Raw genomic sequence first — 22,338 nt, forward strand, 5'->3', positions numbered from 1 at the left:
CTGCCTGGTATTTTGAAATAAATTACCAAAATAATTGAAACTGGCATAATTATATTGTGTTATTTTGACAAATAAAATATGTACAATTTTGCAGAATTTTAAAATATTGTGTGCAGAATTTTTAATTTTTGGTGCAAAATTCCCCTAGGAGAAACATACATATTTGACAGCACATGGGCTTCCTGAAACTACGCACTTTGGCTTCCTGGTAAATTGTATTTTCTAGGAGTCAGTATATGTATTTGCTCTGATTTAAATAATAAACAACAATACCGATCGTTAATGATAACATGAAAGATGCCTACGCAAGGATCTAGATGCCCTCACTACAACAAAACACCAACAGAATTAAAATAATCATTAAACCAGGAACTCAGCAAACCAAACACGCCCCCCAAGAGCTCCTTTTTATCGTTTCATAGTTGGGGGAAGAACACCCTCAGCCTGCTCCAAAACCCCATCAAACAGATGTCTTTTTGCAGCATGCCCAAAGGTCACCAAATTTCAGACCAACATACTTACCACTGCCCAATTACTAAGGCCTGTAGCAGAGTCTTCGTCACTTCCAGCTTTCTGCGGAACTTGAAAAGATGTTTCCTTGTCGTGTTTATCACATGATTCTATTAACACATCAGCATCCTGTAAAAAGAAAGGCAGCTGTGGAAATATTTCTATTGTCATTGCCTTGTTGTGCTTTAGAAGCCTCAAAAGGCAGCAGTCACTCAACCCATACATCATTCTGCGCCAATAACCACTGCAGGAAAGTTCCCTCACATCTGACATAAAGATACAGAAAGACAAATAGCTACAGCTCTCATAACAGATGCTAGTTGATCAGATTGCTTAGGTACTGCCCACTTTTCCATCAGAAACTACACATCCTCCACAAGTTACTCCACACAGAGGGTAGAGGAAACACCCATTAAAAGTCTCGTTTTATCTCTTACCAAGGGAGTGGGGGGAGAGGCATGAACTCTCTGTTAACCTGAGTTTGCATTTACATTCTTGTGTTTTCGGCAGATAGCATCACCTACAAAAACTGTTTTCCTGCTGAGCGGGCAACTGTTAAAGGATGCTCACAGACTATATGAAATTCAACCCTGTGGGAGGAGCCATGCAAGACCTATGCACCCTTAAATCCCACTCAAGTGCTGATTTGAGGACTAAAGCAATGCATAGGCCTTGTACAGGCTCTCTACACAGGGAAGAATTCCCCCATGCAGAGATAAACATGAAGAATGTTACCAGGGCAATGCCACCTGATAGGGTGCCTGAGGACCAGGAAGCTCTGCTGTCTTCTTTGTCTTTCTCATTTCCCTTCCCTGGACGTGAAAAACTTTCAGCTGTCGGTGCTATTGCATTTTCCTTTGAAAACAGCAACAGCCCACCATTAGCTTGAGGACATGCAGTTCAAAGGCTTCTTCAGAAAATGTTATTCACTAAAACCATTAGCCACCCTACATTTCTGCCATGCACGTTCTCTTTCTTTACTCAGTAATCCTAACTCAACAGCCGCCCTTCTATACCACTTCCACTCCCCTGTCTCCCGGTGATAGATGCCAACAGCCCTTTCTACCAATCTCAAACATTCTAAATTGCTTGTGTTGTTTAAATACTTTTTCTATCTCAATGAAGTAATATTTCTTTGTCTTTTTTACTTTGATACGAATGAAATTGATCAGCAAAGGCGCTCGATCGGCAGTCCTGGAAACAGAAATTCTCTGTCCACACCAACGTGCACAGCATAGGCAATAGCAGTTCATATTTCCCCCACTCTGCCATGCCAACGTGCCTTAGTGTTGACCTGAAAGGAACAACTCCAGATGTGAAAGGCTACCGGAGCTTATGTCCTTCCAATTCTTGGTCTCTCTGCTGTGACAGCCAACAAAGATGCCACTTTGTACAAACTGGTATGATTTTTGAGATGCTGATACACCTAAAAAATGACTGAGATCACAGTTCATTTACCATTAGCTACTGAAGACCATCAGATGGTGGTAACCCTTGACACTGCTAAGAGCTGGGCAGGATATGAACTGTTGTCCTAGAGGGTATTTAGGCACTAATCCCACAAGCACTTCTGCATGTGTTTTACCTATATATAAATAGCAGAGTTGGTTGGGAATCTTCCACTGAAATTATTTTCTGATGGAAAATTCACTTTCTACAAAATCCAAGTTTTCCGCGGGAAAATTTCAATTTTACATGGAAATTTTTTCCCAGCTCCATGGCTCCCCTGCTCCTCAGCAGCCCAGCAAAGAAACCGACCTGGAGCTAGAGCTCCCAACTCGTTGGCAGACCAGAAATCCTGGGAAAGTTAGCTCCCAAGCTCTCCCAGCTGCTTGGTTCCCAAGCTCCCCACCTGGCATGCTACCACAGCCCTGGGCATCTGGGGGAGTCTTTCAAAGGGCAATTTTGGAATTGCCATTCTCTGGTAGATTTTGGTTGTTTTTGTTCCATTTCAGAATTAATTTTTTTTTTTAATTATGGCATTTCCCACGGAACAGGAATTCCAATCTCCGGCCAGCTCCAATGAATAGTCCCATTGACTTCATAGAGACTACCCACATGATTAGAGTCAATGGGAATATTCATGTGCTCAAAGTTGAGCGTGTGCATAAGTGTTTGCAGGAGCGAGGCCTTACGCTTTAAGATCTTCCAACAGGGGCCATGTTTCCCTGTTTGTCTGAAGTGTCACATATGTCTATGATGCCAATAAAAAATAAAACAACGACGGGGTAAGAGGCTGTATTTAGCTTATTGCAAATCCCTGGAGTTTATTTTCTTGCACTGAATGCATAATAATAATACGGCAATGAACTCTTTCTTGCCTCTTCCCAGAGCATTCTATCCAAGGGAAGCATGGGGCATCATAGTGTCTCTAGGAAAGGGCCCATTGTACCCTATGATTGTCAAAAGGTAACCGATAGTGCTGTTCATACATTTAAACAGGGTTTATTGCTTGACTACTTATGATGGCCTTTGAGCAAGGACACTTAGAGTAACTAGTCTATCCACATGTGATTGCTGAAGTCATTATCTTTCTCTCAGGCCACGCCAATTATTTCTGTCCCATGTATCCCACTGCCTGAATCACTTCATTGTTATCCTGTACATTACAACATCAAACCCAGGCTCTTTGTCCCCACTTTCAAGGCCCGACATTAGTGATACTCAGACTGAGACTTGCGAACGGATCTTTGATGCATCTCCTGCAGCTTTTTGCAGCCCATGATATTAAAACATGGTCTGATTTAATTATTAATCAATCTAAGACACTGACCAATCAGAATGCTTTTACGATGTTATTAACCAATTGTAGCTGATAAAATAATAATACTTGGTCAGTCATTTTTCTGTGAGAATTATATTTTATATTTTTATAAATATTTCTTGTCATACTGTTTGACTGAGTCCTTAGCACTATAATAAATGAAACAATGAATTCACATACTACCATGGCTCTTTTGGGTAATGTTGATCGCTAATTTGGCTCCTAAACCACTGAGGTATGAGTATCATTGCCCTACCTAACCCAATCCCTATCTGCAACTCTGCTCTCATTTCCTCCTACTCACCCTCTCATTCAATATACAGCTTTAAACCTCTCTTTACTACCTTCTCCTCCACACCTACTTTTGTGTTGCCCTCTATGTTTGAAAGAGAGTTTCCCACTTCATGCCCATTAAGTGCCCTCTCTCTCCTAAAAATCCCCCCTCACTGCCCATTTCTCCCAGGAAGCCTTTCCACTTTATTTTCACCACCAATAATCTTGCCACACCCTTCTTTATTTAATCCCATGCCTTGTATCTTGTCTATGTTTATTTTATTTCTCTTAGATTCTAAGCTCCTTAGGGAAGGGGATGCCCTACGCTGTGTTTTGTAAAAGGCCACAGGCACTGATGCTGCTACTTTAGGACCACCCGCACTCCCACTGAGTAGCCTTATTCTGTAAGTGGTCCAATCAATGTCACATTCACAGAATGAAGTACCACACAAAGTAAGGATGATAGGATCTGACTCTAATATATGTACTGATATTTTATTTCTGTCTCTCAGATTTTAAATTAATTTTAAAATATCCCCTACTAGGGATGCTGCAATTTATTCTACAAATGTTTACATTTACACATACATTTTTCATGATTTATTCTATAATAAATCTTATTTCCACCAAAGTCTCCATTATACTTACTTCACTGTGGAACGAACTGTCTTCTGTTTCTTCAACTAAAGATGGCAGGAGAGACATTGATCCTTTCTTTTTCAGCTACAATGTACATACAGAGATAGAGTCCAGTTACTCTTAGCTCCACAAATTGCCTCTTTTTTCTGCCCTTTTGCTAAACATAGTTATCATTTTGCACCTAATTTTGAGAAATGCTGAGCACCTGCAACTCCATTTAAAGTAATCAAAAGCTGCAGGTTCTAAGCAACCTCAAAAATCAGATCCTTTAACTTATTTTTCAGCTTTTAAAGTCATGTCTAAAATTGAGGTAACTATCATTCTGTTCCATTCAAACAATTTACTGAAAATCTTTAAACAATTCCTTACAGTGTAAATTACAGATCCAGCATTGGCGTGGATTGCACCCTCAGCAAGTTTGCAGATGACACTCAACTGGGAGGAGAGGTAGATACGCTGGAGGGTAGGGATAGGATACAGAGGGACCTAGACAAATTAGAGGATTGGGCCAAAAGAAATCTGATGAGGTTCAACTAGGACAAGTGCAGAGTCCTGCACTTAGGACAGAAGAATCCCATGCACCACTACAGACTAGGGACCGAATGGCTCGGCAGCAGTTCTGCAGAAAAGGACCTCGGGGTTACAGTGGACGAGAAGCTGGATATGAGTCAACAGTGTGCCCTTGTTGCCAAGAAGGCCAATGGCATTTTGGGATGTATAAGTAGGGGCATTGTCAGCAGATCGAGGGACATGATTGTTTCCCTATATTCGACATTGGTGAGGCCTCATCTGGAGTACTGTGTCCAGTTTTGGGCCCCACACTACAAGAACGATGTGGAAAAATTGGAAAGCGTCCAGCAGAGGGCAACAAAAATGATTAGGGGACTGGAACACATGACTTATGAGGAGAGGCTGAGGGAACTGGGATTGTTTAGTCTGCAGAAGAGAAGAATGAGGGGGGATTTGATAGCTGCTTTCAACTACCTGAGAGGTGGTTCCAAAGAGGATGGTTCTAGACTATTCTCAGTGGTAGAAGATGACAGGACAAGGAGTAATGGTCTCAAGTTGCAGTGGGGGAGGTTTAGGTTGGATATTAGGAAAAACTTTTTCACTAGGAGGGTGGTAAAGCACTGGAATGCGTTACCTAGAGAGGTGGTGGAATCTCCTTCCTTTGAGGTTTTTATGGTCAGGCTTTGAGCAGGGGGTTGGACAAGATGACATCCTGAGGCCCCTTCCAACCCTGATATTCTATGATTCTATGATTTTGCATTTTTTAATTTCAAGCAATCTCACACTGATTTTCCACATGCTGAAAAATAACCCAAAAGGGCCCCCATATTGTGCATCTAACCATTTTTTGTTAGGGCCATTTAAAGGGATAGCATGGTGTTCTACCTACCTGCCGTTCAGAGGCATCTTTCCCAACCAAGCCAGTTTCCTCGGGTGACAGAGGCACAGAAAGTTCATCCTCTGATTCAGATTGTTCTTGCTGTAAGTGCTGGTGAAGTTCCAGCATTGAACTCTTCATACCCCTAAGGATGTCTTCTTTTTTCTGGCACAGTTTTATGATCTGTTCTTTTATGTCTTCCATTTCCCCCTGAGGAGCAACAAGGCTTGTAACTTACACTTTCGTTGTTAAAAAAGTGATGATATAATAAATAATAACGGCATCTTACTGTGAGAGGGGATCCCAGCTCTTTGGCCTTCTTTTTTGCACTGGGGCAATTCCCCCATTGTCACAGCAGGAGATGTTTAGGTAAGCACTAACTCAGAGGCAGCAGGCTCAGAACAAAGCACATAGCCTACAAGCTGCATACGGAGCCAGCTGTGGCCTTACAGGGAATGTGAAGGCTTGGTTATTAACACTGATCTGGATTCTCACTAGTGGGGCCATGGGAGTGGAAATCCTGGAGATACTCCTCCCCAGGACAGAGGGAATGAAACTGGGTTGCATTACTCAGCTAGTCAGGTCAGTTGATGGTGCTTCCCACAAACTTCTCTGCAAAGTAACTATAAAAGAGGCTTTTCTATCAGAAATGAGAGGAAAGGGAGACAGAAGAATTTATGAGGGAGAAATCAACTAGTGGGTAGCTCAGGACTGCATCATCTTTATTAAAGACACCGAAAAACAAGGAAAAACAGACCCTAGTGTGACGCTGGCAGACTAGGTGCCAGCTCTTGCCACGTCTGTAGGCATCAGCTGAGCACCAACAAACTCACAACTGGAAACCAAACCAGCTCATCTGTATGTTAGTTTTGTTCAAAATAGGTATTAGTCTTATAAGAATGTATTAATGTTTAGACTCTATGAAGTGCTTGTAAATTGCTACACTCATTAATCTCACTTGTAATGTCTGTAGTCCATGTTATAAGGAAATATGTACGTTTTGCTTTATAACTTTGAAAATGTTTTCTCTGTACTTGTGAACCCACACATGGGAATTGTCCCCTGTGCCCATTCAGGAGGCCTATCAAGATTCAACAAGCCATTAAGGAGCATCACAATACAAAAGGATTAGAGAATGGCCCTATCAGACTTAGAAATGCTACGTGCGAGGGAGCTTGTCTCACGGACTGGAAGGCTAAATGTAAAAGATAAAACAGATTCACGAGAAAATTGTTCATCTCCTTGTTGTCTGAACTCTCACGGGGCCATGGTAAGACGACTACAGTGCTCTAGGAGTTCACATTTGTTACTGGGTTGGTAAAATCTAACTGTAAAATGTACCACCAGTTTGGGGTGTCCGTCCTGCTTTTGACAGCCTGAGTTGAGGTTGGCGCTCTTGGTCATGAGTCACTACAGACAGTGTGACACCTAGGAAGAGATTTTTATCTTCCATGTCATCAACTGTCTGTTTAGTAGAGCTGCCCTGTGTCTCCCACATGTGGTGTTAACAGTGGGACTGAGTGTCCCACTGACTCTTGCTTCACACTGGACATTCCCATAATTCTCCAGTTTCCACTCAATACTGTCTCTATCTGCTGCCCCATCCCTATCCCTAGGGTCTCTAAGCCAGCCAACGAAGGGCAAGAGACAGGAGCAGGGATGTCCTTGGTGCTCTCTCCTCTTCACTGTTGACAATGTGTGCGGCAGCACTGCACGCTACAAGGCGCTCGTGTTCGCAGAGCTCAGCAGGGGAAAAGCGGCTGCACACCCAGTTCAGTGCCTGTAGATAGTAGTGCAACCATGACAGCTGGCCTTGATGTGATGGCCTGAAATAACAGCATCAGCCTCATTTCCAGAGGCTGCTCACCCAGAGCATCAATAAAGCAAAGCAAATAACTAACCCAGGTTAGATGACACATGTAAAACTACATAGGCCCTGTCTCCACTACAGCTTCTGCTGTTCAAAGCACCAGCGGAACTGTATTGATGCTGAACGACATTGACAGATTTTCTGAACATAGGCAAGGCCTTTGCATAGAAGGCCTCAGTAGGCATCTGATATGATTTCAGCCCACCCTCACGTAGGGGACATTAATGAGGGGTGGGAAGAATTTTCTTTGGCTCTGTCTGAGAGGGATAGAGTGCTGCTGAGATAAATACACCTTTCCTGACACATTGAAACACATGCAGCAAACCCCTCCAGTAACTGCCTCCCTATCAGGGACAGGAGAAAGTCATCAGCACAAAATACTGCCTGTATTTGGCAATGTGCTGCACTAAGTTGTAGTTAAAAAGAAAGACTTTGCTATCTTTTTCCATTGCGAAGGTGGACTTTGCAGCGTAAGCCCGCATGCAACTGCTCTGCTAATATATATAGCCGGGAAACAGTCTTGAGACAAGCAAGAGTAACATCAAAGTGGTGTGCTCACTCCTCCTCTACTCCAATCACTCTAGTGAGATGTAAACTCACCACTTCCCCACTCCAAAGCCTTCAGTGAGGTGTGAAAGTCAAAGGCTACTTCACTCAGTGAAATACTAACATCACTAAGCAGGTGATTTTTTTCTTTTAAAAAAGGACAAGAAAATTAAATGCAAATATCTATATTAAGAGGCAACATTTAGGTTCCTAATTTAACCCACACAAGAGTCAGGAAATGATTCACAATCAGGATTAACACTGAACGTATGGTGAATTAATCTATTGAACAAAACTCTAGCTATACATTTAAAAGTTTAACTAGCAATCGTATGTATTATACATGTATAGGGCCCTACCAAATTCACAGCCATGAAATCTGTTCTCCCACCGATTTCACGGTGGAGACCAGTGTTTCTCAAATTGGAGGGCCTGACCCAAAAGGGAGTTGCAGGGGGGTCGCAAGGTTATTTTAGGGGGGTCATGGAATTGCCACCCTTACTTCTGTGATGACTTCAGAGCTGGGCAGCCGGAGAGTAGTGGCTGTTGGTTGGGCGCCCAGCTCTGAAGGCAGCACCCTGCCAGCAGCAGCGCAGAAGTAAGTATGGCAAGGTATGGTATTGCCACCCTGACTTTTGTGCTGCTCCCTTCAGAGGTGGGCTTCCAGCCAGCAGCCACCGCTCTCCAGCTGCTCAGCTCTGAAGGCAGAAGTAAGGGTAGCAGTACCACAAGCCCCTACAATAACCTTGCAACCCCGCCCCCCCACACACAACTCCTTTTTGGGTCAGGATCCCTACAATTACAACACTGTGAAATTTCAGATTTAAATAGCTGAAATCATGAAATTTATGATTTTTAAAATCCTATGACAGTGAAATTGACCAAAATGGACCGTGAATTTGGTAGGGCCCTATACATGTACAATGTAGGCGTCTTAATGTTATCATGACTATATGCAGCAGGCCAAGCACTTCAGAGGCACTTTATAAATAATTATTATACTTGTATGACTCGGCCATTTCCTGACTTTTGCAGGTTTGTATTTGACACCTTAATGTTGCCTTTATGCCTTTTTTAAAAAAAAATGTTTGCCCACTATATAATCACTTGATCCATTACAAAAAGCCACCACCTCTGGGGTGTTTAACAGCTAATGAAGCCACAGAACAACAGTTTAGGATAGGAAGGGGAAACTAATAACTAACTGCATGAGCAGGGAGAATTTACTTAAATAAAATATTATTAACCAAGATGGCATACAGCCATGTGTGATGGGGTGTACAAACCCCACGCAGGCCAGGTATTGGTTACTGAACTGCTTTGCACCCAATCAGGCCTGTCCTGCCACAATTGCAAGGAGATTCAGGCTTGAAGGAGAGGAAGAAGCCCGGCTCAGCTGGTGGAAGACCTGGAAGGAACAGATTTTCGGTCCTCAGCTCCTGAAGAAAGCTCTGCTGAGAGCAGGTACTGCTTGAATCACTGCTACCTATTGGAGCCCCCTCAGGGGAAGGTGGGCCTGACGCAGAACAGTTACTTTGGGACTATTACCAGTGACTTGCCTGTCAGTGCTGAACAGGACTACAGCCTCCCAGAGGGTTCCAGAAGGAAAGGAGGCCAGTTCAGGGCTTGTGTTAGTTAATTTGTGCTTCTTTTCCCTTTGGACCTTTGACAGCCCAGGAAGAAGTAGACTCCCGCAGGACTGAGTTAGAGGGCTGAGTCTCCCACAGCTGGTGCCATGCTGACGCTGGACCACAGGTTAGGTGAGTTCAGGGCCCAGTCATATCCCAAAGGGGCACTGTGGGAGACCAATCCTGTGATATCATGACACTGGGGCTAATACCCCAATTCTTGCAGAAAGTGCCACTGCATCATCAATATGCACAAGTGATCTGGACTTTGCTTATATGTCTCATCTGCAAAACTGCCTACAGCAGCACACGCTGCTTCCTAATACCATGGCGGGGTATTGGAGCACCATGGACTCAAGACAAGTGCTGCCTACCGACTCACCAACGCCACTTCCTCCATCCCTCGGCATGTCCTTCGGTGGTCTGACATCCACATACTGGCTGTGTTTGATAATGCCTAGCTCATGAGATCTGATAAATATATCTTAAAATACATACCTAACTGACAAACTAAAGGTACAACAGTGTAACGCTAGTTGGTACATGTCATCTTATGCATGAACAGTCATGTATACTGCGTTGAAATCTATCTGCCTACTTATTTTAGCCTTCACACATCGGGAAATGATTGGGAGGAAAAGAAATAAGTGTTGCTGTTTACCCCCACATTAGCATACAGTAGCAGAACTAGACGCGAGTCCAGGTCACAGAGGAATACGCTACAGGTCAGAGAAAAAATGAAAACAATGAAACTCACCTCTGGACAGGAAGCAGTCTGAGGAAACGAAGGTTTTTCATATGACAGTTCACCCAGCTGGTTCTTTAAGAACTGCTTCAACTTTTCAATTTCTTGTTCACATTCATCGGTCTCTTTTACGATTGACTGTAAAAGGATAATTTTCATTAGCCATTTTCAATTGATTAGCAGAATACAGAAACAAACTAGTCAGTATTGCAATGAATTCAAACCACTGGAAAGTCAAATAACCTTATTCCTATATCTGTATATCTAGTGGGTTTAAATTAAGAATTTGTGAGCTGATTTTATTCACTGTTCCCGAATTCTGTTGTCTTCAAGTTCTTTATTAATTTGCTCATACACAAAAATAAAATAAAATAAAAATACTGCATCATAGCTGTGACTGGGAGCAGAGTAAGTAGCTTTGGCTATAACTATTTATTACAAAATAAATGTATGCATTTAGCTCCCTTTGGCTGTAAAACGTGAAGTCAGACATATTTAATCATATTCACCAGTAGAGTTGTTTAAAAAGAAGAATCTGAAGAGAAACTGGATGATTTTGCCTTTTTGTTGGTTTCATGATACCTTACGAGAAAACCTTCCTACTTTTTATTGGCACAGTTTAGTTCATTGTTGCAGGGTAGGCCTGCAACTAGCAAAAATAAATCATGCTGTGCAACAAAGGTCAGAGGTGAAGGTCAAAGGGTAAATTCTATCTACAATATGTGAGAACCAAGGTGGGTGAGTGCTACGTAAGCTTGAAAGCTTGTCTCTCTCACCAACAAAAGTTGTTCCAATAAAAGATATTAACTCACCCACCTGTCTCTCTAATATCTTGGGATCAACTTAGCTACAACAACAACAACACTATCTGCAATATTTGACAGTTTGAATATTACTGATGTAATCAGCAATATTATGAGTCATGTTGGGAGAAGGAGCTTGCATGGACTTGTAGGAAAACCTGCAGTATAGCAGAAATACGCGGCAAAATGCACCATTTTTTCTGGTTGATAATGACAGCAGAATCTCATTAACCTGCACAGTTCATTTTTTACACACAAATGGCAGTCTCACCTCAGTACTTAGCAAAGATTTGACAACAAAGAGCTGTAGTGATTTCTCATACAGTATTACTAACAGAACATTACTCTTACTAAATATACTATTTCGCTAGAGTAGAAACCACAAACAATATTTGCTATTGCACAGACCACAACTGTCAGAACAGAGTATACATTCTGCAATATACATTTATTTATTTATATCAATGAATTTGTTTTAATTCATTTTTTGTGTTTTCTCTTCGTTCATTCATTTGTTCATCTGCAAAGTTCACCCACTTATTACTGCAAATTAGTTTGGGTCTATTCTATTTCTCTCTCTTATGTATGGACTTTAAAGGAAAGGGGTAAATAATTTTGGCTTTTGGGGGTGGGAGGCAAGGGTTGTTTTTAAATTAGAATAGAAGACGGGAGGGTGTGGCTTTGATGACTAAGTCTGACACAACAAGAAAATGAAAAGAGAAAGGTATAGGAAAAAATGAATGAAAATAATAGTTCTACCAAAATGCTCATTTTCACTGGGGAAACCTAGAATATGCTTTAAAGCTGAGGCGCTAGAAGACTTAGGGCTTGTCTACACAACATGTTATGTTGGTATAATTTATGCTGCTCAAGGGTGTGAATAAGTCAACCCCCTAAGCAACGTACATTACGCTGACCTAAGTGCCGGAGTGGACAGCGCTATGTCAGTGGGAGAGCTTCTCCCGCCCACATAGCTACCGCCTCTCACGGAGGTGGTTTTATTATGCTGACAGGACAGCTCTCCCCCATAGGCATAGAGCATCTTCAGCAGATGTGCTTCTGCGACACAGCTGCATCTGTGCAACTGCGCCGCTGTAGTGCTTCTAGTGTAGACTAGCCCTTATTTACTGGCTGTTAGCACGTCAGTTTAAAAACAATAAGGTGCACCTTAACATGGCTGCTGGGGAAGCATCTTTTCAGATTTCTTAGACCAAAATTTGAACATGAATGCTCTGGATACTGAGTCCAGCCTCTCTCTGCCACACTTGCCCAAACACTATGCAAGTCCCAAGCTTGGCAGGCCTATGTAGTTCTCAGAGAATTGTGTTGACTCCCCCAACAGTTTTGTGGAGGCCTTGTGCCATTCTTAATCTTCTAACCGATGTCCAAAACTCTCTCTTTCCCTGACCCTCCACTCTTCCCTAACAGGTTGGGCCTACTTTAAAAGAGCTGGCTGAGGAGCTCGCTGGACAGTTATTGCTTTTCAGGAAGTCTTGGAACACTGGAGAAGCTCTGGAAGACTCGAAGAAAGCTGCCGTTGTGGCAATATTTTAAAAGGACAAGTGGGTGACCTGGGTAATTTTACGCCTGTCAGTATAACATCAATCTCAGGCAAGATAATGGAGTGGCTGACATGGGACTTAATTAATGAAGAATTAAAGGAAGGTAATATAATTAGTATCAATCAACATGAGTTTATGGAAAATAGATCCTGTCAAACTAACTTGATATCCATTTTTGATGAGATTACAAGTTTGGTTGATAAACCACTTCTGTAAAGTGTTTGACCTGGTATGACATGACATTTTGACAAAAATACTAGAATCATATAAAATGAACACAGCATGGATTAAATGGAGTAAAAGTTGGCTAACTGATAGGTCTCAAACTGTAACTGTAAACAGGGAACCATCATCAAACTGGTGGGTTTCTAGTGGGGTCCTTCAGGGACTTGTTCTTGGCCCTGCACTATTTAATGTTTTTAATCGCCTCAAAGAAAACATAAAATCATCACTGATAAAGTTTGCAGATGACACAAAAATTGGAGGAATGGTAAATAACAAAGAGGACAGGTCACTGATACAGAGCGATCGGGACTGCTTGGTAAGCTGGGCACAGGCAAACTATATGCATTTTAATATGGCTAAATGTAAATGCATATAGCTAGGAACCAAAAATGTAGGCCATACTTACAGGATGGGGGAGTGACTCTGAACAAGATTTGGGGGTGGTAGTGGATAATAGGTTTAACATGAGATTTCAGTGCAACGCTGTGGCCAAAAGAGCTAATGCAATCCTGGGATGCATAAAAACAAGAGAATCTCAAATGGGAGTAGAGAGGTTATTTTACCTCTGTACTTGGCACTGGTGTGACCACGGCTGGAATATCGTGTCTCGTTCTGGTGCCCACAATTCAAGAAGGATGTTAAAAAATTGGAGAGAGTTCAGAGAAGAGCCATGAGAATGATTAAAGGATTAGAAAACATGTCAAGGAGTTCAATCTATTTAGCTTAACAAAGAGAGGGCTACCAGGTGAGTTGATTACAGCCTATAAGTACTTAGTTGGGGAACAAATATTTAATTTAACTCTTCAGTCTAGCAGACAAATTTATAATATGATCTAATGACTGGAAGTTGAAGCTAGACAAATTCAGACTAGAAATAAGGCATACATTTTTAATAGTGAACGTAATTGGCCATAGGAACAACTTACCAAGGGTCGTGGCAGATTCTCCATCACTGACAATTTTGAAAGCAAGACTGGATGTTGTCAAGGTTCCTTCCCCACTCTGAACTCTAGGGTACAGATGTGGGGACCTGCATGAAAAACCCCCTAAGCTTATTTTTACCAGCTTAGGTTAAAACTTCCCTAAGGTACAAACTATTTTACCTTTTGTCCCTGGACTTTATTGCTGCCACCACCAAGCGTCTAACAAATATAACCAGGAAAGAGCCCACTTCGAAACGTTTTTCCCCCCAAAATCCCCCCAAGCCCTACACCCCCTTTCCTGGGGAAGGCTTGATAAAAATCCTCACCAATTTGCATAGGTGAACACAGACCCAAGCCCTTGGATCTTAAGAACAATGAAAAAGCAATCAGGTTCTTAAAAGATGAATTTTAATTGAAGAAAAAGTAAAAGAATCACCTCTGTAAAATCAGGATGGTAAATACCTTAGAGGGTAATCAGATTCAAAACATAGAGAATCCCTCTAGGCAAAACCTTAAGTTACAAAAAGACACAAAAACAGGAATATACATTCCACGCAGCACAACTTATATTATCAGCCATTTAAACAAAACAGAATCTAATGCATATCTAACTAGATTGCCTATTAACCCTTTACAGTAGTTCTGACCTGCATTCCTGCTCTGGTCCCAGCAAAAACAACACACAGACAGAGAGAAAGAACCCTTTGTCCCCGCCCCCCCAGCTTTGAAAGTATCTTGTCTCCTCATTGATCATTTTGATCAAATGCCAGCGAGGTTATCTTTAGTTTCTTAACCCTTTACAGGTGAAAGGGGTTTTCCTCTGGCCAGGAGGGATTTACAGGTGGTTAGCCTTCCCTTTATATTTATGACAGATGTTTTTCTAAAAGATGTGCTGTAGGAATTATTTTGGGGAACTTCTATGGCCTATACAGGAGGTCAGACTAGATGATGATAAAGGTCCGTTCTGGCCTTGAAATCTATGAAACTACTGTATATCTCATCAATTCTTGTCCCATCCAGTATGTATTAGCCCCAGTGGCTACTCAGAATAGATTTTATTTTAAGAGCAAAGTAACTTGCAAAGCAATTGAAAATGACTCTGGTAAATACAAATTAAGACTTGCTTGTGACTAGACAGTTCTAAAGAATGCAAGACCCACACTGAAAATTTTTTAAAAAAATTATTTTGGGCCTAGTCTTGCAAATCCCCAGTCACAAAAATCTTCTGGAAGTCCAGTACAATGCAGACATCATTAAGTGGACATATCTCCTACTAAAAAGCAGAGGTTTTCACTGAGTTGTTATTTTATGTTTTATTTATTATTATTATCCTCACTATTTATCTATTAACATAGTGCCTAGGAGCCCCAATCATGGACCAGGAACCCACTGTGCTAGGCGTTACACAAAAACAGAACAAAAAGATGGTCCCTGCCCTCCAGAGCTTACAAAAGAAGATTTTTGCTTTGTGTCTTATTCTGTAACCCCTACACAAGTTCCAGGCCTTGCATAGGTTTTTTGACTATGTCAACGAACAGTTTTTATGGACAGGAAAGTGGGTGGGGGAAGGCTGGCAGGAAAACATATTGGGAAGTATTTGGACCCAAACATGATGCACTAACAATGAGAGCCAAGTCCTCAGCTGGTGTAAACTGGCATAGCTTCATTGACTGCCCCAATTTACATCAGCAATACAGACTTTGGCTAGACTAAACTAGTATAAAATATTTGTTCCCCCAGTAGGTGCTTATAGACTGTAATCAAGTACCTGGTAACCTTCTCTTTGTTAAACTAAATAGATTGAGCTCCTTGACATATTGTCTAATCCTTTAATCATTCTAATGGCTCTTCTCTGAACTCGCTCCAATTTTTTAACATCCTTCTTAAATTGTGGGCCCCCGAACTAGACAGACTATTCCAGCAGTGATCATACCAGTGCCAAATACAGAGCTAAAATAACCTCTCTACTCCTACTCAAGATTCCCATTTATGCATCCAAGGACTGCATTAGCCCTTTTGGCCACAGCATCGATCGCACTGGAAGCTCACGTTCAACTGATTATCCACCAGTAGCCCCAAATCTTTTTTAGAGTCACTGCTTCCCAGGATAGCAAGTACAGTTGCAGTACCTAATCTGAGGTCAGGTCAGGAGATGTTCAGCTTCAGAATGATAAGCAGTACAATTTACAATGGAGGAAATTGGCCCATTGTGCTTTACTGATAAGAAAAGATTACATCCTTGAGAAATAACTCCTTCAGCAACAGACTTTGCACTATTCACATTTTAATAATTAACGTGAATGTAATTAAATTACTATTAAATGGTAGGTATATATAACAAAAATATTTGTATGTTCTGTATAAAGATGTAGGATCTGAATTTCAGAGGTGCTGAGCACCTACAGCTTGCATTGACTTGGGTTGTGGGGGCACAGGTATTTAAGTAATATGACAATTAAGTCACTGCTATTGTGTAATACCCAAAACTACCACAAGGTGCCATAAGGCATTAGCTATCTGGGAAAAGAAACTGGCATCTATCTCTCTTTTAGCTGAATTCCAAAGTTAAAATAAACATCGAAACAGTTATAGCATGCTTTGTCCTTGTATTAAATTACCCAGCAAAAATGGAGACCTGGTAGGTGTATGATGGTCCTGCCTTAACAATCATGTCTCATCACCAAAAAAATTACCACCAATTTAAGAAGTTTTGTATGAAATTTCAGAACAAATGAATCTGATGTAAATGCAAATACTTTACCTCCAGTAGCTCATTTTGTTCCTTGGTCATTTTTTCTAACATTTTCAGTTCTTTCACAAGTTGAGCTGTTCTTCTGAAGACTGAGAGAGGTTGCATTCTCATTCCTGGTAACCTAAGACCTTCTTTGTAGCCCTGTATCTCAGCAAGGGTCTTCTGCAAGGGACTGATGTGGCCAAGTATAACCTACAAATGTAAATATAACCAGAATACACTATGAAGAAGAAACAATGATCAATTTTGTCACGCAGTTAAAAGGTCTCTTACGTAAATTCTGCAGGACTGATTTTAGACCTTCTCTCAGTTTACCTTCTGAGAACTTTTACCTCAGAATGTTTTCAAAAAATATATGATGAGACTGTACAAACAAGAGGAGTGTGTCATGACACGTGCAGGACAGGGGCCATTAGGACTATTTCTGTCCATCTTGTGGATCTGAGGCATATGGTGGAAATACTGCACATTACTGAAAACACATATGCAATTAGCACAGAACATTCTACCTGATAAATAAATGCCGACAGAAAGTCATGTCTAATGTACTATAGTTTTACTGAGTGGTTGGGTAATTTTAACATTTCAATGAACTCCATCAATTTCTGATGAAATCTGCATGACTCTGTGTAAAGGTTGCTGGACCGGTTTGTTACCTTATCTCAGTCACACCGATTTCATCAGAGATTGATGGAGCTCATTGAAACATTAAAATTACCCAAGCACTAGACTTGCGTTCAGCAGGTTTCACTAAAATGGTTGTGAAAATGGGTCTAACTAGCAAGACCCTATCTACATTATGGTTCGCAAGTGTTCAGATCAGTGGGAACTTTTTGTATATTTCTCTAATATGGACAAAGGCTACAATTCAGAAAGGAAGAATACTGTTTTCAAGGTGAAATATTTCTTCACAATATTACTCACTTCTCCATATACTGTAACAGCTACAACAAGTGCCCTTTGGGTAACAGAACACCAAACATGACCAAACTTTCAGCTTTCCTCTTAAACTAAATCCACAAATTTTGCATGTAGGTGAACTGAAAATGTGGCTTGTAGACACAGGGAAAAAATAAATAGAAAATATCTTTAACACTTTGATTTATTGTACCCAGGGATGGAAGGCAGAACATCCTGGCCAAAATATCCTTGCAGTGAAGTCTTGAATTGATAAATAATCATGAAATTATAGAAATGTAAGACTGGAAGGGACTTGGATAATAAGACTTTGCACATATATACATGTTTCCATCCAACTATCTTCAAGTGTTTTGTAAAAAACAAATGAATTTGCCCTTTTGAGGTAATATAATCACCTTCATTTCACAAAATGAGGACAATAAGGTACAGAGAAATTAATATCAACTTTTGCCTCAACTTTGAGTGTCCAACCTGAAACCTAGGACCTGATTTTTCAAAGTGCCAGTTGCCTGCAGTTTATGTTGATATTATCTAGTGTTTGGGTCATCATGACCTCTGAAAATTGGGCCATAAAGTTTCCAGAAATAGAGACATCAAAAATTAATGTGCACTTCTGAAAATTTAAGCATAAACAACTTGCCCAAGGTCACATAGGAAATCTGCTGCAGAGAGAAACAGAACATAGATGTTCCAACCTGTAGTCTCACGCATTACCCACAAGGCCACTTAATACAATTGTGAAAAAGTTCCTTCAGCCTTTGGATTGTGAGAATTACAGCCACAATTCCCATAGTATACCTACTCCTGGACAATATTTTACAGTTATTGCTCTCAAAAGCAAATCATGCATCATAATAATTTGTTTTCATTAATCAACCATCTTCATATCTGTGAAATGTGTTGATTTATTTATTTAATGTAAGAAAAAATGGTTTAATAAGATACATACACACCTGTCCATGTCTAAGATGCTCCTTAGGAGAAAAATCTAATATATCTTCTGTTGACAAGATCGTCTTAATTTTGGCAACATCCTTCCCTATCACTTTCACTTCAGATTCAATGGCATCCACCTCCTAGATGTTTTGAAATATCCAAAATATTTGGGGCTATGAAATTTCATTTTACAGCCACATGAATTGTTATTGTGCCTATTATTGTTGTTATCTTAATAAATACCAAATAAATTAATGAATTACCAGGTCTAAATTTTATCTAAATTCTAAATACATTGTACTCCAATAATTTAATAGGAAGTACATTTTCTTCTAATGCAAATTAGAACTACAAAATGTATGGCTTTCATTTAAATGTTTCATATTAATAACAAATATTTTCAGGCTGCCCTTCAAACATAAATAAATAAATAAAACAATCTGTATTATACAATATTTTTTGACTGGAAACATATCAGAAAGAGGTATTAAACTGAACCTTAGTAAAAAAGTAATAATAATGTACAATATCAGAGATTGAATGCTGCTGCATTTACAATACATTCAACTGGTATTGCTGATCCAGAAGCTAGTTGCTATCAATCGCACTGTCTTTCACAGGCTCCTTGTCATAACTCACATAGGGAATTAGGTATTAGTGGTCAGCTGGAAAGGATATAGCTTTAATCCCTGAGTAGGGAATCAAAATAACGTTGAAGTCACACATGAACTACTCTTGGGCTTGTATACATGGGGAAGTTTACTGGCTGAACTATTCTGATATAATTATACCAGTACAGCACCCTGTGTGGACACTGATATTCTAGTATAAGATTGACTTTTTTCCAAATTTAGCTTATGTTGCTTTGAAACTGGATGAGCTAAACCAGAAAAAGGCACTCTTATATTGGTATAACTCCCCACGTAATTATATACCAGTATAGTTCTGCTGTCAAATTTCTCTGTGGAGACAAGCCCTTTGAATAAGCTAGTAATAAGCATTGTATTTCTCCTCCTCAAAGACAAAAGGCACACCCCCAAATTATTTTGCCATTTCTCTTGAATTTTACAGCTTAATTAACACATTGGGATTTTTTTTAAATGATGCATTTACCTATATGTTATTCCTATTATTAAAACAAGAATGCTTGCATTCTATTGGCAAATAATGTATACGATCTAATGAAACACCAATAAAAAGCTATTTTTTCAGACTACCCAGACTTACATCAGCCATGTGCTGGATCTGTGGAAGAATTTCCACTATCTTTTGCTGTAAAGATGTTACTTGACCATTTACTTCATTAATCTGTTGCACTATATTTTCTGTTTCAAAGATTATTGATAACTCATCCAGTTGTGAATAGATGTTATGTAGAAGATTCTGCTTTTGTTCCGAATCTTCCAGTGCCATCTGGAAAAAAACACCACCACATCAGCATGTTCAAGGCACTTAGATTGCCTGATTCACTGATGCACCTCGGCTCAGATACAAACCTCTGTTGCATTCTCAAATACTTCGGCCTTCCAGCCCAAAACACACTAATGTTCCAAACTGTAAAGACTTTGTTTAAATACAATAATCTAATCCTTGGATTAACTGGAGTCAGTGAAACTTTCACACAATTTTGCATTCATATTCCCCCCCGTGGCAGATTATAATATATAACAACCTACCATGAAAGGCTACAATACCACTAGTAAAATCCTAGGAACAGCAATGACATTCGTGATTACTTTTTATATAAAAGTCATGTCCTGAGAGCAAACGATTCTTCTGGGCTAAATTCATGCCTTCTCTTGCCAAAACTCAGATTTCACATACAGAAAGCAGTCTTTGCACCACTCTTCCCATGGCGTCAAATTCCCTCTGATAATGTTACAAAAACCTGACACTTGAAATAACTTACCACAATCCACTTTAAAGTGCATAAGGAAACTGATTTATGAATTACAATTCACCTCAAAATGCTTTAACAAATGCACAAGAACCAAAAAACGGATCTACTAATTCTACATCAATACACTGTTTACTAAAAACAGCAGCATGACCTGTAAAATCTGTTCAACTGTAAAGCAGTTCAACAAGTAGACAAAGGCCAGGACACAAAGTTTACCGTTTTCTGAGAAAGATCTATCCCCTATTAAAACATACCTGTCATATTGTTATATGGCTGCTGACATTTTTTATCACTATGGTCATTTTTCACTGAAGTTCAGATTTTCAGTGGACTTCCTTATTTGTGCCTAAAAAATCTGTTTGTGCAAAATCCATACCTGCATGAGCTGGAGGTACTTAGAATAGGCTACACTGTTTTTGTAATTTGGGCTCCCGGTACAGAAATTTTGTATATACACTTACTTGAAGGGCATTGGCATGTTTACTCAGGGCTTTTGCAGAGTCATTTTCAGCCTCCATGGTTAACAAACGATTGGTGGTTTCTATCCATAACTGCATGCTCTTCAAGAGTTCCTCATATTCCTCCATCTTATTAGTGGCCTATAAAAAAATACTCAAATATATGTTCTGTAACACCCTAAGTTAACATCCCTTATAAATGAAAGACTAGCTGTATTTATTCGTAAGTTCTGAATTATGAAGTATTATTCTGCTCAAATCAGGGTTAACATATTTGACTGAGAAACAGAAAATCTGAATTTAATCCCCAGCTCTGCCACACTTTGTGTGTGACCTTGGGCAAGTCACTTAATTTACCCCAGGTCTATCTTTAAAATGAGACTGGTACTCTCCCACTTCTTAAGAGTGTCGTGAGACTAAACCCCTTTAAGGAGTGTGAGGATCATATGGGTACTTAGATAGAGAGAAATCCCTAACTGTGAGAGATGGAAGGCTTAATTCTCCACTGGCATCCACTGAACTCATAAGGACTTATATCAACAGAGTTTGGCCCTATTAGCTGAATGACTTTTTAGCTATATTTTGAACAGAAACAGTTAAGGGGGAAAATTAAAGAACACTCTATATATTTTTGTGGAGTTTGGTGACATTAACCTTGCTATGAAATAAAGAAGCAGGATAAAATGATCAAAAACACTTGAGTGATTTAGGAGCTTAATTCCCATTTTCTTAAGTGTTTTAGGCACTTAGGCCAAGATCTTCAAAAATATTTAGGCATTTAACTCACATTGACAGCAGTGGGAGTTAGGCACTTAAATACCTTTGAGGATCTGGGCTTAGGAAGCCTAAATCCCACTGAGACCTCAATGACACTTAGGGTCCTATGCCACGTAGGCACTATTGACATTTTAACCATATAGTCTCTTTTTTAATGTCTGATCCTTTATTAAGCCAAGACACTTGTAGCTTTGCTTTTACCTTGTTTAAGAGTGTGGTTCTGCGCTCAGCGTGTTGTGCGACCTGCTGGTACTGCTGCAAAGGAATCATTAAAGTGTCCATCCATTCCTGTGCGTGACATGGATCCTGTTCTGCTATATCCTGCACTTCTGAGTCCAGTTCATTCAGTTTGTAATGCCAAAGGTCTAGCACATCCCAGATTGTCTACATGTGGGAATATGGTAAAAACAAAAAACATTACGGTCAAACCTTATTCTGACAGGATACATATCTAATTTATGTTTCCTGTATGGGGCATGTGAGTTTTGAATTTGCAAAGGTTCATGAACTGATATGACTAGTACAGAATTTTCTGTATCTACCCTGGGTCACTCATGCCCAAGGCAAATGAGAAAAAAAATCTTTTGCTGTGAGCAGAAAGGTTTTGAAAGTAGTAATCAAGTAGATGCTTCTGCGTATGCAGGCAAACACAACGGAAGATCCCTCGACAGTCTTCTAAATCAGATTCAGTAACTGGACCCATGGTCTTCAGACTCAGA

At 40.2% G+C, this 22,338-nt stretch overlaps 1 protein-coding gene across 1 annotated transcript in view; it reads right to left on the reverse strand.

Annotated features, from left to right (window-relative positions):
• The window catches only part of SYNE2 (spectrin repeat containing nuclear envelope protein 2), a 272,335-nt gene that overhangs the window by 111,251 nt on the left and 138,746 nt on the right, over nucleotides 1–22,338 (reverse strand). Inside the window, exons 58-67 of the mRNA XM_084632047.1 lie at nucleotides 21,821–22,003; nucleotides 20,846–20,983; nucleotides 19,712–19,897; nucleotides 18,502–18,624; nucleotides 16,637–16,819; nucleotides 10,375–10,500; nucleotides 5,586–5,783; nucleotides 4,196–4,270; nucleotides 1,246–1,365; nucleotides 523–639 (exon numbers count right to left, since the gene is read on the reverse strand). Coding sequence (XP_084488173.1) covers nucleotides 523–639; nucleotides 1,246–1,365; nucleotides 4,196–4,270; nucleotides 5,586–5,783; nucleotides 10,375–10,500; nucleotides 16,637–16,819; nucleotides 18,502–18,624; nucleotides 19,712–19,897; nucleotides 20,846–20,983; nucleotides 21,821–22,003 — 1,449 coding nt within the window. The remainder of the gene's footprint in view (nucleotides 1–522; nucleotides 640–1,245; nucleotides 1,366–4,195; nucleotides 4,271–5,585; nucleotides 5,784–10,374; nucleotides 10,501–16,636; nucleotides 16,820–18,501; nucleotides 18,625–19,711; nucleotides 19,898–20,845; nucleotides 20,984–21,820; nucleotides 22,004–22,338) is intronic.

The sequence above is a fragment of the Lepidochelys olivacea genome (assembly GCF_965140295.1).
Source record: "Lepidochelys olivacea isolate rLepOli2 genome assembly, chromosome: 6".
NCBI lineage: Eukaryota > Metazoa > Chordata > Testudines > Cheloniidae > Lepidochelys > Lepidochelys olivacea.